The sequence below is a fragment of the Oncorhynchus kisutch genome, linkage group LG6, assembly GCF_002021735.2.
Source record: "Oncorhynchus kisutch isolate 150728-3 linkage group LG6, Okis_V2, whole genome shotgun sequence".
NCBI lineage: Eukaryota > Metazoa > Chordata > Actinopteri > Salmoniformes > Salmonidae > Oncorhynchus > Oncorhynchus kisutch.
The window spans coordinates 12,919,650-12,937,304 of NC_034179.2; the positions used below are offsets into that span (position 1 = coordinate 12,919,650).

Sequence of the window (17,655 nt, forward strand, 5' to 3'; positions counted from 1 at the left end):
TCATGGTCTGAGAGTCTTTAGATGATTTTGGAAAACTCCAAGTGGCTGCCATGTGCTTTTTTACTGAGGAGTGGCTTCTGTCTGGCCACTCTACCATAGAGGCCTGATTTGGTGGAGTGCTGCTGAGATGGTTGTCCTTCTGGAAGGACCTCATGGCTTGGTTTTTGCTCTGACATGCACTGTCAAGTGTGGGACCTTATATAGACAGGTGTGTGCCTTTCCAAATCATGTCTAATCAGTTTAATTTACAACAGGTGGACTCCAATCAAGTTGTAGAAACATCTCAAGGATGATCAATGAAAACAGGATGCATCTGAGCTCAATGTTGAGTCTCATAGCAAAGGGTCTGAATACTTGTGTAAATAGGTCCAGTACATCACTGGGACTGAGCTCCCTGCCATCTAGGACCTCTATACCAGGCGGTGGGAAAAGAAGGCCCAGAAAATTGTTAAAGACCCCAACCACCCAAGTCAGACTATTTTCTCTACTGCCGCACGGCAAGAGGTACCGGGGCATAAAGTCTGACACCAACAGGCTCTTGAACAGCTTCTACCGCCAAGCAATACGACTACTAAATAGCTAACAAAATAGCTACACAGACTGAGTTTACCTTGCACCTTTTATTTCAATTGTTTCACTGTCTCTATGCACACTCACAGGGCCATACACACACTGACACTCCAACACACAAACACTCAGTCCATAATATGAACATACATTTATACTGACTCTACATACACCCACCCACCCACTCGCATACAAGCTGTTTATATCCTGTTGCCTAGTCCCCTTACCTCCACTGCAGTATCCCTGCACATTGTAAATATGGTATTGGAACGGACTTTAAAAATATATTTCCTGTATATAGTATGCTTACTTATTTAATATTTATTTTAATTAATTTTCTTTTAATACATTATTATTGATTATTGCATTGTTGGGTTTTGAGGTTGCAAGAAAGGCATTTCACTGTACTTGTGCATGTGACATTAAAACTTGAAACTGTTGCTTGGCAATTTGCCCGAAAAATGTGATCTCTATGGCTGGGGGAGCAAAATGATTTAGGTCAATTCGCGTTTTGTTGCAAGGGAAAGAAGACTGGATAATCTATAATCTAAAACGGAAGTGCATGGTGCGTTCTTATGGTTTCCCCGAAGTGTTTGTTCTGTGCTCCATTCAGTCTACGTCTAACTTTGAAGGTATACTTTTGTTTAAACATGTTTCAATGAACCCTGAATAGTAGGTTAGTATTTGAAGTATTTAGCACCGCTATTTTTTTCTCCAGCCCTCCTGAAATAAACTGCCCCGCCTGGCAGTCCCTGTCCGGTTGCAGGGTCTATCTATCCCTGGCCGCGCTGCGTATAGAAAGAAGCTGCCTGCTCGCAGTTTTTTGCTGCACTGTTATTTGATCCTCGCTCTTTCTTTGCTGGGAAGAAAAACTCGCCTCTTTCCCACGCTCCTTAAACACGTGGTGCTGTAATGAATTGGCTTCTGAAGCCCCTCCCTCCATTGAACCGTCACAGCCCGCTCCACAGAATCCCTGTGCTCTGAGTCAGTGGCGGTTAGGGGCTCCTCCCGTCCTGTCTGTTCTGTCGCCCCGGCGCCAAACCTTACATGACGGCCTGACTCTCTTCGGTTTCTACACATAATATAAAGTCACGCTTGTGTGTTTTCTCTTCCGTCGATTATAAAAATGTTTTTTTATTTTTTATATTGTTTATCAGAAATAGAAATAGGATAGATCTGGCATTTATTTCACATAGCTTATTATATACCATTTTGTCAATTTAGAAGTTTGAAAAGTAGGATACGCTACTAGGCTAATGTTGTTTTGACTGTTACGAATCGATACCCTCTTGAAATTACGGAGGGCCTCCAAATATGGGAGATTACCGTTGCGCTACCAGCACCAACACATTTGTCACATTCCTCTCACATGTTTGTTTATTGGGCATCCTATGGAGACCGCTGATTCTACTTTGCGTACGGATTGCACGTAGATTTGGGTAGGGTCAAATGCCAAATTTGGAATGATGGTGTGAGGTAAAATGACAAAGATTCCACTCCAGTAGATACCATGTAGACTACTAATATAACAGTTATATACCTGTCTAAGCATTTTAGAGACAATGTTATATTACTCGTTTTTTGGCATCACGATGAAAACATTAATTTGCTTATTTAATTAAAAAATGTATCCACAATTATTGTTTGAGTGCTTTCATTTGCTCCATATACAGAAAATCCCTTTATTTTTATGACATACACAACATATCGTTGCTGTCTTTACAAAGGAGCGTAATTACATCCACATGTTAAGGGTGTATTTTGGTTGTATCGAGCAAATGTTTCAAGAGTCTGAATAAGAACACCATGTGGATAAAGCCACAGAAACAAGCAAAACAAAATCCGAATAAGACCAGTACGTAACTCCGACCAGACACCTTCCTTTGTCCAAAGGCTCCTGCAGGGTTCTGTGCAAATGTTTTCCAACTGGCCTGACACCGCTTTTTGATTAGTGGACAGATGTTCCTGAGATGTTTAGGATCTCTGCTGGCTAGTTTGGGGAGCTCTATGACTCTGGGCTATGGTTTAGTGTTGTCTAAAGATGCCTATATATATGACATGAAATAATAATAAAATAGTCCTACACATCACAGACACTGCAAAGTATGATACCTTTTCCAAAAGGAGTATGTCAATGTTACTATTTTTGCCTGCATTTTGATATTCCTTCTGTCTCAACAAGAACCAAAGGTCTGCACTTATTGATATGTGATTTCAAAATGCACCTGGTTTCTCTCAGCTATGGTACAAATAAACGGAAACGTGTGCAGACTGATTCACACACACCAGTAAATACAACGTAGGTGTATGATGAAACCATTCAACTGTGGCTTTTCCGTTATGTGAAGTTGTCAGCTGAATTGTTTTCATATTGCATACATCATAGATTTACTAACATAGCCAGCAAAGTTATGAGTTTGTTTTGTTATTTTTTGTAGGCTACTATGTGCATTTACCTTTGTGGTGAGGCTGGTGGTGAGATAAAGTGGTCCTGCGTATCGGATGCATAGGCCTATGTTATTAATCAACAGACTGAGTCATCGCATACGTGCACCAAATGTACATTGGAGTGTACAGTGGAGTGTGTGGGAACATGAGGACAAACGGAAACTGCTTAACTATGAAAAGACAGGGTGTTTCAAGTATCATACATCGGTCTATAGATAGGACTCCCAGGCTAGTGAAGCCTATACCAAACGGAGCAAAAGGTTCAATTTACCTTGTGTGGTTTCCAGGCCAGCAAGGCGCGACAACAATTTACAATCGCAGCCGTCCGGTTCCCACGGTAGCTATGCTGCGGCTGAACTAGGCTGATGAGTGCCATTCTATGCGCAACGTCACCTCTTTTCACTTGCAAAAGGAAGTCGCACGGGCTTTTGTTATTTGAAGTTCTATTGCTTCTTGTCACTTTAAAACAACTGGAATATCCGCAGATGACATTTAGATGGATTGTAACCGCCAGAGAGGTGTCTCTCCTCTTGGCGTTATTATATGGAGGGAGGCTATACCACTAGACTTGGGCTCGAGTTGTTTTACAGAAGTTTCAGTGGCCATTTGTTTTTGTTTTTCTCTGTCCAATGTATACATCGTTATTGCCAAAAGATCTAGACTGCAGACAAGTAAATAAACCAAATATGTTTATTTCCTTAAGTAGGCTCATGGGTATTTTGTCACCCTATTTTATATACGATAAGGGAAAACATGATATGTTTGTGTGAAATGTATAAACCTAACAAAGTTTTAGTTTTTAGTATTTTAGTGTCGTGAGTCTTTGGAAGAAGCATATGTTATTTATATTTGGCCACGTTATGTGTACAGTATCAGATCTCTAGCGATCGGCAGTAGCACACACAGTTTTATATTCTACACCACTGGTGACAATCCACTGGTGACAATTACAATGTAATTCCATTGTTTCAGAAGAAGTTGGACATCGTTTTTGACATATAGTAGCAAACCACAACTCGGCTTTACTAGTTTGTCGCGTTTAACGCCGAATGAGCCCGAATTAACATCATGGGACGAAATACGACGCATAACAGGCCCTTTACACTACAGTATTACTACTTAGTTTTTTACATTAATATATATATATATATATATATATATATATATATATATATGCTTGTGTGGTTGCACTATTCTTCCGTCGAAATACAACTTCAGATCCGAATAGTTTTTGCAACATGCCCTATGACTCCATGCGCAATAGTCCCGTTAATCCCTTGGATCCGCTGCTCTCCTAAACAACATATTGCTTTTCACGATGTCGTCACGATGTCGTTTATGACTCCTTCAACACCATCTTCCCTTGAGTCACGTCTCTCATGCGAGGGAGTAAAATTGTCAATTTTATAGATGTTTTATTTTATACATGCCATTTGTTTCCACGAGACCACGCCTTACTCTAAGGTTTCACACGTGTGGACCCTCCCCAAAACGGACCCAGTAGCCAATTACCTCGCTCCATTTCCGCCCATTTCACAAGAGTTGATTCTATGGAATACCATTGTCATGCAAATAAAGGACGCGTAAAATATCCCCCTCGCGCGCACTGCAGAGCAGAGACTCACTGGGATCGCACGAAGGACGCGAAGCACGGGGCACGCGGGGGAATTTCATACTACGTCGTCGCCAGAACCCGTCCAATTGTCACAGGCAAGTAGTACCCACATGTTTTCTATTTTAATCATAACAGTTATCGGGAATTGTATCTCAACCGTATTCTTTAAAGTGTGCATAAAAGTGTTTTTGATGTAGACGTTGTAATGTAACCGTTGGGGAATATTGTTCAGTGCGCTTACGTGGATCCTACCTGTCTCACAGCCACCCTTGCCAGACGAACTGCGGCGGCTCCAGGATCCTGCAGGCAAGAGGGTAAAATCGCAAGAACCAACCTGCCCAGATTCAACTGCATTTTATTCACCTTGTTTGGAGATAACCGTGGCCGTTCTTCCAGAATACCTACAGAAGAAAAGTTTCAACTGTCGCTCTGCTCCATCTCTGCAATATAACATATACTACCTGTTGCTGCTAGTAACAACGGAGGAGAAGAGGGGGAGACTACACCTTGCGACACTTGGATCTCTTATAAACACACTTTGTAGGGAGTTGGATTTCGCAACCTTTAATCTTTTGCACACCAAGTGTGTTATTTTGTCTATGTCCATTTTGGGATATTAGTGGTTTTACCATATCTATAATATACACGTTTTTAAAGTGCCTTACAACTGGTATTAATCCAGTATTTGGTGGGTATTCCAACGCCAGAGACTCCAATCAGTGACTATCAGATAGAAAGGCACAGGATCTATCTCTATATCCCGGTCTCACCATGAGTCAAGGGGATGTATCAACTTGCTCTGCGCCTCAGATCGTATTCCAAGAGGCGGTGAAGCAAGGCAACACAAAGGAACTCCACTCGTTGCTCCAGAACATGACAAACTGCGAATTCAATGTCAACTCCTTCGGGCCCGAAGGACAGACGGCGTTGCATCAGTCAGTCATCGATGGGAATCTCGAACTTGTAAAACTGCTGGTGAAATTCGGAGCCGATATTCGATTGGCGAACAGGGAAGGGTGGAGTGCCTTACACATTGCCGCTTTTGGAGGACATCAAGACATAGTCCTATACCTCATCACTAAGGCAAAGTACTCCTCTGGCGCACGGTGATCTGCTACACTGCTGTCAGGTAAACACACGGAAAGCCAGGCTCTTGTATATTAGCGTTTCGATCTATAGTTGTGCCAAATTATAGCCTACAAAACACAGCAACTTCCCTTTCATCAAAACCAAACGGGGGTCTCTCTCACTCGTGAGTCAAACGCCACATGGTTCTTGTATCCGCTTCAGCATAAAAAAACGCCATTTTGTTGGGTTGGTACTAAAGCTTTTTCCTTGAACGTGTATAATAGATTGGGACGTATAAAATAACTAAGCCAGTGTTTGGGTCCCGAGACCTGATAGCAGCCTAGTTTTACGCAGCGATAGACTTTCTATAGATTTTTTTGTCGCGGTTACATTGAAACACTTTTTTATTGGGCTTCGTATTGAGGTGTTGCCTTGTAACTGCGGTGGTCACACAGGACCCTTTTTAAATGATTTTATATACTAAAAGATGGCACTTGTTGCTGTAGCTGCATGCTGGAATATATGAAAGGGAAGAAAAGGTGAACACGGGAAATGAAGGCCATACTATATTTGGCTATTTCTTTTTTAAATTATAGGATTTGATCTATTTCAAAGAGCAGCATTATTAGGCCTATATATATTACACCCAACCGGCATTTCCAGATGTGTATCATTGTAACAACTATTGACTTAATGTTGTTAAGTACTTTACACAATAGCTTTACTTTGTTTCTTTATAATAAAAAAGTAGCTAAATGCGCCCTGCCTCCTTCAAGCAGGCTGCTGGCATGTATCAATGTCTCTTCGGGCCAGTGCGACCGCAGTGTCAATGGTTAATGTGATATAAACCGCTGCTTTCGCTTTGTATCAAAACGTCAGGAAAGTGGCATTTGGAATTCACTTTAATCTCCTTTCAGTATTTTAACGAACAACACCCTGGTCATCACTGTGAATACAGGCTGGGTTCTATTTATGAAGGTACATTGACCAGATGCATTTTGAAAATTCTGTGGTTATTCTTTTCAAATCAAATCTGTTACGTTTAAGAATATTTAGGGTGACTTATAAAGCTGCTTCAGACTCTATGCTTATCATAGTATAAACTATCCTGTGTGGAGACCCCATGTTACAATAAGCCTAAATTTGACCTTGCTAAAGAGAGACTCTTCTTTGTCCCTCATTAACTTCTTGTTTGGTTTTATTTGCCAACTACCTCGACTGTAAAGTATTCAAAACCATTGGACTCTTGCTCACTCCACAACACTCCAATATGGGGAGTCACTCACATCCTTTAGCACAGTGGATCCCAACCATTTTTGGTTACTGTACCTGAAGTACCCCCTCAGGTGCATTTTATCAGTAGGCCTATGGTCTGATGAGTCTTCTCAAGTACCCCCTGTTGATAAGGCCCCCCCCCCCCCCCCTAGTTGGAAACCACTGATCTAGCCTATCCCCAAGCCTGCCTTATAGGCCAGAAATAATGCTCATTCCCACAGACATTTTAAGTAATAGCTATTTTAGCAGTAGGCCCCAAGCCAATGTTATTTAACCCAGTGATATAGGCTAGGAGACAACTATGGTGTTTCTTCTGCAAAGCAATAATGTCTATTTCATATTAATCAAGCCCGTTTCTTATCTTCATCTGGGATGAATTTATTTCCCACACTACAACCAAACTGTAATCTGACAAGCAAAGCGTTTTATTTTTTTTTGCCTTTCTGTAAAGGTATGGTTGCAAACACACATTGCCTTTCTGTAAAGGTATGGTTGCAAACACACATTGCCTTTCTGTAAAGGTATGGTTGCAAACACACATTGCCTTTCTGTAAAGGTATGGTTGCAAACACACATTGCCTTTTTTTTGTTTTATACATTATATAGTCGTTCTGTTTGAAGTTTCTATTTAGTCACAAAAATTGCATTTTATTGCCTGACTTATAAATGCAGGGAGTTTTATTGCACAAAATGCAGAGCCTTTTTACGCCCCCTGGTGCCTGTCCGGGTAACTGCAGGAGTTGAGGCTTAGAAATAGTTACTACTGAGCAGGAGTAAAACATTTTATTACTCTCATGTTATGATGACTAACATCTACATGACTATTGCAGGATATATATATAAAACAAATGGTTTAAACTGCCTGCTGCATTTTGAAAGTCATGGCACCCTAATGTTTGTCCACTGCTGCTTGTATGATTTATATTAGATTTGACTCAATGGCCAACAGTAAGTGAAAGAAAAATATCTGATAGCATCACAGTCATTCAATGAAAATCTCTCTCTGTGCGTGTGTGTGTGTGTGTGTGTGTGTGTGTGTGTGCCCATGCGTATGAATGAATGAATGTGTGTATATGTCTGTGTGTGCTGCATTCATCTGACTGTTGTGTCCTGAGTGAGTTGAGCTGTGTTCCCCTTCCCTGGCCTGTGTGTGGCCTGCTCCTCTCCTCGAGTGTGTGGCTTTATGTTGCTACCTGGGGGTCTTCCCTCCCTACAGTAAGGAGAGACACCAGGGATGAAGGACTGTCCTTCCATGTACCTGGAAAAGCAAACTAAATGGATTAGAAAGAAACATCAAGGAATAGATTGGTTTTAGTGGAACAAAAAAATATGCATCGCTTGTCTTAAACTTGATATTTTTTATATATATATATATATTTTAAATATTGCACTGACTGTTGTTGATTAAGTTGACTTTTTATCAAGTCAAATTGTATTGTTTTTCCGAATAGAACAAAAGGAACACAACAAAATACTATTGTATAAAAACAACAACAGGTTGTAATGTTTTGTGTGTTAACTTTGTGAAACATTGTGTTAAGGCAAAGATTGTTTGAATCTTTGTGATCGGGTATGTGTTTATATACAGTACCAGTCAAACGTTTGGACACCTACTCATTCAAGGGTAGGTATAACAAATAAAGAGAAACCCTGGAGTGAGTGGGTGGGTCCTGACTTTTGACTGGTACTGTTTATATATAATATGCTGAAATATCTTGGAGCACTTTCTTTTCTGAAGTGCTGTCCTCCTCCTGTTGTTATGAAAGGGGAAAAATACATTTGATGGTAAGATCATTGTTACAAAAAAAATTGCACAGCGTATGGTTGTTCTACTCAAGTGTCATAACATTTATGGCCCGAGAGAGGACGACTGGATAGGTGTAAATGAATGAGAGTGCTAACGTTTAAATAAATACATTGGGCCGTGGCGTGTTCTGTTTTCGTTAGGCTTTTTTTCGAGCGAAACAAAAACCAATGTCTGAGTTTAATGAGTGATGCTGAAGTTCCATCGTGTTTTGATTTGGGGTTTTCTTGTTTTTGTTGTGTATTTTGAACATTTGTAACACTGTGATCATGATGTGTGTTGACAAAATGAGTGCTGTAATATTTTTGTACGTTTGTGTACAAGCCAGTAAAAAAAATCTTTAAACTCTGTGTGTCTATGCATGTTTCTTTTTCCTTACAGTCCCAGCCCCCGTTACCCATAGAGAAAAATAGTGACGGGCACATACCCCTCTTCTCTCCCGTTCTCCCAGACTAGCCCAGATCCCCTCTTCCCCCTCTCCCAGGCCATCCGGATCCCCATTCTCTCCCTTTGTTATTCAGTCAGCCTCATCTTTTCACATGCTGGATAAAAGCACTCGTCTGTTTCTCTCTTTCTCCCTGTCTGTCTCGCTCTCTCTCTCCCTCTGGCGGTCGCTCTCTCTCTCCCTCTGGCGGTCGCTCTCTCTCTCCCTCTGGCGGTCCCTCTCTCTCTCCCTCTGGCGGTCCCCCTCTCTCTCCCTCTGGCGGTCCCCCTCTCTCTCCCTCTGGCGGTCCCCCTCTCTCTCCCTCTGGCGGTCCCCCTCTCTCTCCCTCTGGCGGTCCCTCTCTCTCTCCCTCTGGCGGTCCCTCTCTCTCTCCCTCTGGCGGTCCCTCTCTCTCTCCCTCTGGCGGTCCCTCTCTCTCTCCCTCTGGCGGTCCCTCTCTCTCTCTCCCCCTGGCGGTCCCTCTCTCTCGCTCCAATTCAATGGCTTTATTGGCATGGGAAACATGTTTACATTGCCAAAGCAAGTGAAATAGATAATAAACAATAACAGTAAACATCACAAGTTCCAAAATAAACAAGATTTTAAAAAAGATACAAATGTTAGTGTTGTAGCGATGTACAAAAGGGAAAATAAACATAAGTATCTCTGTCAGTCGCTGTCTGTCTGTGTCTGTCTCTCGCTCTGTCACACACGTGTTTTCTAATTAACACAGTTTTTTTGTAGGGGTTGAGACATTTTTCGTAAGGGTAAATCAAGTCTGACATTTCTAAGTGGAAATTACAAACTTAAGCAGCCTTTTAATCCTCAAACACAAGACAAATTTGACATTTCCTGCTTTGGATTTAAATGTGACTGTCTTAAGGAAGTGTGCTATACAATGTGAAATGTGTGCTGCTTACAGTGTGCGGTCTCTCTGTCTGCAGCCTCATCTGCACTACATCTATCTGGATGTAGAACTCTGCAGCCTCCTTATCTGCACTACATCTATCTGGATGTAGAACTCTCTGCAGCCCCTTATCTGCACTACATCTATCTGGATGTAGAACTCTCTGCAGCTAATTCCATGCAGTACATATCGTTAGATGTATTGTAGTGTTGGCTTGTATGTTGGCTTGAGACCACATAGTTGCTCCTTGCCCTTCTATTCTACCTCCTCTCCCTTCCCCCTCTCTCTCCTCCATTCTCTTTCTCCGTTGCTCTCCTGTCGCTCTCTCCACCCCTTTCAGTCTCCCTCGCTCTCTCTGTCTGTCTCGCTCTCTCTCTCTGTCTCGCTCTCCCCCTTGCTCGCTCTCTCTCCACCCCTCTCTCCAACTCCCTCGCTCTCTCTCTCCACCCCTGTCTCAGTCTCCCTCGCTCTCTCTGTCTCGCTCTGTCCCTTGCTCTCTCTCTCTGCACCCCTCCATCTCCCTCGCTCTCTGTCTCCCTCTCTCCCTTGCTCGCTCTCTCTACACCCCTCTCTCCGTCTCCCTCGCTCTCTCTGTCTCGCTCTCTCTCTCTCTCTGTCTCCCTCTCTCCCTTGCTCGCTCTCTCTCCACCCCTCTCCGTCTCCCTCACTCTCTCTCCACCCCTCTCTCCGTCTCCCTCGCTCTCTCTGTCTCCCTCTCTCCCTCGCTCTCTCTCTCTCCACCCCTCTCCGTCTCCCTCGCTCTCTCTCTCTCCACCCCTGTCTCCGTCTCCCTCGCTCTCTCTCTCTCCTCCATTCTCTTTCTCCCTTGCTCTCCTGTTGCTCCCTCCACCCCTTTCCGTCTCCCTCGCGCTCTCTCTCCACCCCTCTCTCCGCTTCCCTCGCGCTCTCTCTGCACCCCTCCATCTCCCTCGCTCTCTCTGTCTCGCTCTCCCCCTTGCTCACTCTCTCTCCACCCCTCTCTCCGTCTCCCTCGCTCTCTCTCTCCACCCCTGTCTCCGTCTCCCTCTCTCTCCTCCATTCGCTTTCTCCCTTGCTCTCCTGTCGCTCTCTCCGTCTCCCTTGCGCTCTCCCTCCACCCCTTTCCATCTCCCTCGCCCTCTCTCTCCACCCCTCTCGCCGCTTCCCTCGCGCTCTCTCTCTGCACCCCTTCATCTCCTTCCCTCGCTCTCTCTCTCGCTCTCTCTCCACCCCTCTCTCTGTCTCCCTCTCTCTCTCCACCCCTCTGTCTCCCTTGCGCTCTCACTTCTGCAGGATGTTTTTGTTGAGTTGGATTTTCATTGTCCGGCGGCTGAGTTGGCTGCTGTCCCAAAGCAGAGCTGCTATACAGCAGAGCAGAGAGGTCCGCTAATAGATTCTTCATGTGCCTGCCACACATCCGAGCAGGAATTTGGAAATTATTTTAACAGTCCCCCCAACGAAAAGAGAGACAGAGATGAGGACTGTGTGTGTGTTTCAGTGGGGAGTGTGTCGGTGTGTGTGTTCATCTTGCCTGAAAGAAGCTGGGTGTGATAGTGCATACCCCCTATCTGCCAACGATCTTATGCAGGGGTTTCATTTGCTCAAAGTATGTTTTGTGTATGCTTTTGGTGGGTGGTGAATGTGTTAGCACTGTTGTCAAGTGTTCTCTCATACTTCAGCAGAGGTGAATGAAGAAGGTGAACTGAACATTGCTCATACAGCTCCACCCGATCAATGCATTATCTACAGAGTTAAAGGATTATTTTATTTATTTAACTAGGCAAGTCAGTTAAGAACAAATTCTTATTTACAATGATGGCCTACCGGGGAACAGTGGGTTAACTGCCTTGTTCAAGGACAGAACAACAGATTTTTACCTTGTCAGCTCTGGGGATTTGATCCAGCAGTTACTGGCCCAACGTTCTAACCACTAGGCTACCTGCCACCCCAAAGAGTCATCACATGATGTAAAACTCGTCATACCGTCTGTATTTCTGCCCTTCTTGAACGTCAATAGCTCAGATAAACATGAAATTACCCCCGCAAATCGATAGAACCTCGCTCAGACATGCACAAAAATGATCTAACATTCAAGATGGGTGAATCTTTTCTTCAAGAAAATACCGTACGGTCACTCTACAGCTATCTTGAAATGTAGTCGATGGTGCCAAGAACATACCGTAAAGTCACTCCACAGCTAGCTTGAAATGTGGTCGATGGTGCCAAGGTCACTCCACAGCTAGCTTGAAATGTAGTCGATGGTGCCAAGAACATACCGTAAAGTCACTCCACAGCTAGCTTGAAATGTAGTCGATGGTGCCAAGAACATACCGTAAGGTCACTCCACAGCTAGCTTGAAATATGGTCGATGGTGCCAAGGTCACTCCACAGCTAGCTTGAAATGTGGTCGATGGTGCCAAGAACATACCATAAAGTCACTCCACAGCTAGCTTGAAATGTGGTCGATGGTGCCAAGGTCACTCCACAGCTAGCTTGAAATGTAGTCGATGGTGCCAAGGTCACTCCACAGCTAGCTTGAAATGTAGTCGATGGTGCCAAGGTCACTCCACAGCTAGCTTGAAATGTAGTCGATGGTGCCAAGGTCACCCCACAGCTAGCTTGAAATGTGGTCGATGGTGCCAAGAACATACCGTAAGGTCACTCCACAGCTAGCTTGAAATGTAGTCGATGGATTTTATTTATCTGTTATTTTACCAGGTAAGTTGACTGAGAACACGTTCTCATTTGCAGCAACGACCTGGGGAATAGTTACAGGGGGGAAGGGGATTAATGAGCCAATTGTAAACTGGGGATTATTAGGTGACCGTGATGATTTGAGGGCCAGATTGGGAATTTAGGATGGATGGATGGAGCCATCCAATTAAGTCCTTTTGGGTGTCTCAAACCGTTGGAACATTGTCAAGGAGGGTGGTCGCGTGTGTTAGCAAAGCAGAGGTCTGGAGTTCCAGCCAGGTATTTAGCCGAATCGGTACTCGCTAAGCAGGCAACATGACGTCTGTAACATGCATGTGTCTCGTGTCCACTTTTGCTGTGATCTTGTGCTCTCTCTAAGAACTGTTCCTCGTTTGTCTACTTCCCAACACACATCAAATAGGCGTACTTTTTCTTATGACACAGTTTATTTATTTATTTTTAATTTTACCTTTATTTAACCAGGTAGGCAAGTTGAGAACAAGTTCTCATTTACAATTGCTACCTGTTAGTTAGTCCCTTGTGTCTCACTTGCTAGAGCATGGCACTTGCAGCGCCCAGGGTTGTGGGTTCAATTCCCACAGAGGACCATATGAAAATGTATGAACTCACTACTGTAAGTCGCTCTTGATAAGAGTGTCTGCTAAATGACTAACATGTAAGTGAGCATGCAGAGGTATTAAAGAAAAAATCCACTCAAAAACTAGATTTAGGATTTTTTGTGATTAGTCCACTGTTAATATAGTCCCAAAGTGTTTTGCATGTCAGCAGTCATGCAAAACAAGTTTTCCAGATATTGGGTTTTCAAGAAGCAAAATGTCACTTGCCTATTACATCATGATGCTGCAAAATGCATCATATGCTGCAAAACGCATAAAATGCTGCAAAACGCATTAAATGCTGCAAAACGCATTAAATGAATTTAATGCAAAATGCATTAAATGCCGCAAAACGCATTAAATGCCGCAAAACGCATTAAATGCCGCAAAACGTATCAAATGCCGCAAAACGCATCAAATGCTGCAAAACGCATCAAATGCTGCAAAACGCATTAAATGCTGCAAAACGCATTAAATGCTGCAAAATGCATCATATGCTGCAAAACGCATTAAATGCTGCAAAAGGCATCATATGCTGCAAAACGCATTAAATGCTGCAAAACGCATCAAATGCTGCAAAACGCATTAAATGCTGCAAAATGCATCATATGCTGCAAAACGCATTAAATGCTGCAAAACGCATTAAATGCTGCAAAACGCATCATATGCTGCAAAACGCATTAAATGCTGCAAAACGCATTAAATGCTGCAAAATGCATCATATGCTGCAAAACGCATTAAATGCTGCAAAACGCATTAAATGCTGCAAAACGCATTAAATGCTGCAAAACGCATCAAATGCTGCAAAACGCATTAAATGCTGCAAAACGCATCAAATGCTGCAAAATGCATCATCATGTTGATGTGGCAAGTGACACCTTGCTTCTTGAAAATCCTATGTCTTGAAAACCTGACAACTGACATGCAAAACATTTTGGGACTATATCAACAGTGGACTAACGAACAATAAAATACCAAAAGCTAGTTTTTTGAGTGAGTTTTTCCTTTAAGTTAGTTTAAGAAGGCAGGCTGGTTGGAACAGTAGACAACATAAAATACACTGGGACACACTGGGTATGTGGTGTTTCCAAGTATTAGAGGCTGATGGGGGCTCTGAGACCTAGAGAGAGAAGTAATATTAAATGATGCATCTACAACTACTTTTGCAAAATACCACACAAGACAAACATGATTAAATACCATAGCCATACAAGACAAACATGATTAAATACCATAGCCATACAAGACAAACATGATGAAATACCATAGCCATACAAGACAAACATGATTAAATACCATAGCCATACAAGACAAACATGATTAAATACCATAGCCATACAAGACAAACATGATGAAATACCATAGCCATACAAGACAAACATGATTAAATACCATAGCCATACAAGAAAAACATGATTAAATACCATAGCCATACAAGACAAACATGATTAAATACCATAGCCATACAAGACAAACATGATTCTGTTAAACAAACCACCAACTGTTGACAATCATTTGTGGGGTTTGTGTTTACATGGCAATATAATAATCTCCAGTTTAGCTGGCAGATTCCACCATTGTTTTGAGGATTGTGCAGAAACAACGAAAGAGCAATCAGAATACAAACCTGTGGATTGTGAGTTAAGCTACTTTTGTTCACAAGTTGCTAAGGTTGCGAACGTGAGCTGGGTTTAGACCGTCGTGAGACAGGTTAGTTTTACCCTACTGATGATGTGTTGTTGCAGTAGTTGCTATGTTGCTATGTTATTGAATCCCTGCTATAAAGTTATCTTTGCGTAAAACATTGTAAATTGTTTTGTTCAACATTTCTGCACAAGGATTGACTGAAGGGTTGTGTTGATCAACTTGTTATTATCAGCTTGTTATTATCAGCATTTTATCTAACTTTGTTATTATCAGCTTGTTATTAGCTTGTTATCATCATGTTATTATCAGCTTGTTATGTTATTATCAACTTGTTATCAGCTTGTTATCATCATGTTATTATCAGCTTGTTATGTTATTATCAGCTTGTTATTATCGTTGTTATCAGCTTGTTATTATCAACTTGTTATCGTCATGTTATTATCAGCTCGTTTTCATCATGTAATTATCAACTTGTTGTTATCATCATGTTATTATCAGCTTTTTATCAGCTTTTTATTATCAGCTTATTATCATCTTGTTATAATCAACATGTTGATTTTCATCTTGTTATTATCAGCTTGTTATTATCATCTTGTTATTATCAGCTTGTTATTATCATCTTGTTATAATCAGCTTGTTATTATCAGTTTGTTATTATCAGCTTGTTATCAGCTTGTTATTATTCACTCGTTATCATCATGTTATTATCATCTTGTTATTATCAGCTTGTTATTATTCACTCGTTATCATCATGTTATTATCATCTTGTTATTATCATCTTGTTATTATCAGCTTGTTATCAGCTTGTTATTATCATGTATTATCAGCTTCTTATTATCAACTTGTTATCAGTTTGTTATTATCAGCTTGTTATCAGCTTGTTATAATCAGCTTGTTATTATCAGCTTGTTATTATCAGCTTGTTATTATCAGCTTGTTATTATCAACTTGTTATTATCAGCTTGTTATTATCAGTTTGTTATTATCAACTTGTTATTATCAGCTTGTATTATCAACTTGTTATTATCAGCTTGTATTATCAACTTGTTATTATCAGCTTGTTATTATCAGTTTGTTATTATCAGATTGTTATTATCAGCTTGTTATTATCAGCTTGTTATTATCAGTTTGTTATTATCAGCTTGTTATTATCAGCTTGTTATTATCAGTGTGTTATTATCAGCGTGTTATTATCAGCTTGTTATTATCAGCTTGTTATTATCAACTTGTTATTATCAACTTGTTATTATCAACTTGTTATTATCAGCTTGTTATTATCAGCTTGTTATCAGCTTGTTATCAGCTTGTTATCAGCTTTTTATTATCAGCTTGTTTTTATCAGCTTGTTGTTATCAGCTTGTTATTATCAACTTGTTATTATCAGCTTGTTATTATCAGCTTGTTATTATCAGCTTGTTATCAGCTTGTTATCAGCTTGTTATCAGCTTTTTATTATCAGCTTGTTTTTATCAGCTTGTTGTTATCAGCTTGTTATTATCAACTTGTTATTATCAGCTTGTTATTATCAACTTGTTATTATCAACTTGTTATTATCAGCTTGTTATTATCAGCTTGTTATCAGCTTGTTATCAGCTTGTTATCAGCTTGTTATTATCAACTTGTTATTATCAGCTTGTTGTTATCAGCTTGTTATTATCAACTTGTTATTATCAGCTTGTTATTATCAGCTTGTTATTATCAGCTTGTTATTATCAGCTTGTTATTATCAACTTGTTATTATCAGCTTGTTATTATCAGCTTGTTATTATCAGCTTGTTATTATCAGTCTGTTATTATCAGCTTGTTATTATCAGTCTGTTATTATCAGTTTGTTATTATCAGCTTGTTATTATCAACTTGTTATTATCAGTTTGTTATTATCAGCTTGTTATTATCAGCTTGTTATTATCAGTTTGTTATTATCAGCTTGTTATTATCAGCGTGTTATTATCAGCGTGTTATTATCAGTTTGTTATTATCAGCTTGTTATCATCTTGTTATTATCAGCTTGTTATTATCAGCTTGTTATTATCAGTTTGTTATTATCAGCTTGTTATTATCAGCTTGTTATCAGCTTGTCATTATCAGCTTGTTATTATCAGCTTGTTATTATCAGCTTGTTATTATCAGTTTGTTATTAGCAGCTTGTTATTATCAGTTTGTTATTATCAGCTTGTTATTATCAGCTTGTTATTATCAGCTTGTTATTATCAGCTTGTTATCAGCTTGTTATTATCAGTTTGTTATTATCAACTTGTTATTATCAGCTTGTTATTATCAGCATTTTATCTAACTTTGTTATTATCAGCTTGTTATTAGCTTGTTATCATCATGTTATTATCAGCTTGTTATGTTATTATCAACTTGTTATCAGCTTGTTATCATCATGTTATTATCAGCTTGTTATGTTATTATCAGCTTGTTATTATCGTTGTTATCAGCTTGTTATTATCAACTTGTTATCGTCATGTTATTATCAGCTCGTTTTCATCATGTAATTATCAACTTGTTGTTATCATCATGTTATTATCAGCTTTTTATCAGCTTTTTATTATCAGCTTATTATCATCTTGTTATAATCAACATGTTGATTTTCATCTTGTTATTATC

At 40.7% G+C, this 17,655-nt stretch overlaps 1 protein-coding gene across 1 annotated transcript; it reads left to right on the top strand.

Annotated features, from left to right (window-relative positions):
• The first annotated feature begins 4,610 nt into the window (after nt 1-4,610).
• LOC109892344 (notch-regulated ankyrin repeat-containing protein A-like) lies at nt 4,611-9,125 on the top strand. Its single transcript, XM_020484821.2, has 2 exons — nt 4,611-4,725; nt 4,894-9,125. Exon 2 carries the CDS (start codon nt 5,402-5,404, stop codon nt 5,738-5,740), a length of 339 nt encoding a protein of 112 aa, XP_020340410.1. The 5' UTR covers nt 4,611-4,725; nt 4,894-5,401; the 3' UTR covers nt 5,741-9,125.
• The last annotated feature ends 8,530 nt before the right edge of the window (nt 9,126-17,655 follow it).

Bases quoted from the DNA above. Each gene is read 5' to 3' on its own strand.
- LOC109892344 (XM_020484821.2), top strand. From the start codon at position 5,402: ATGAGTCAAGGGGATGTATCAACTTGCTCTGCGCCTCAGATCGTATTC.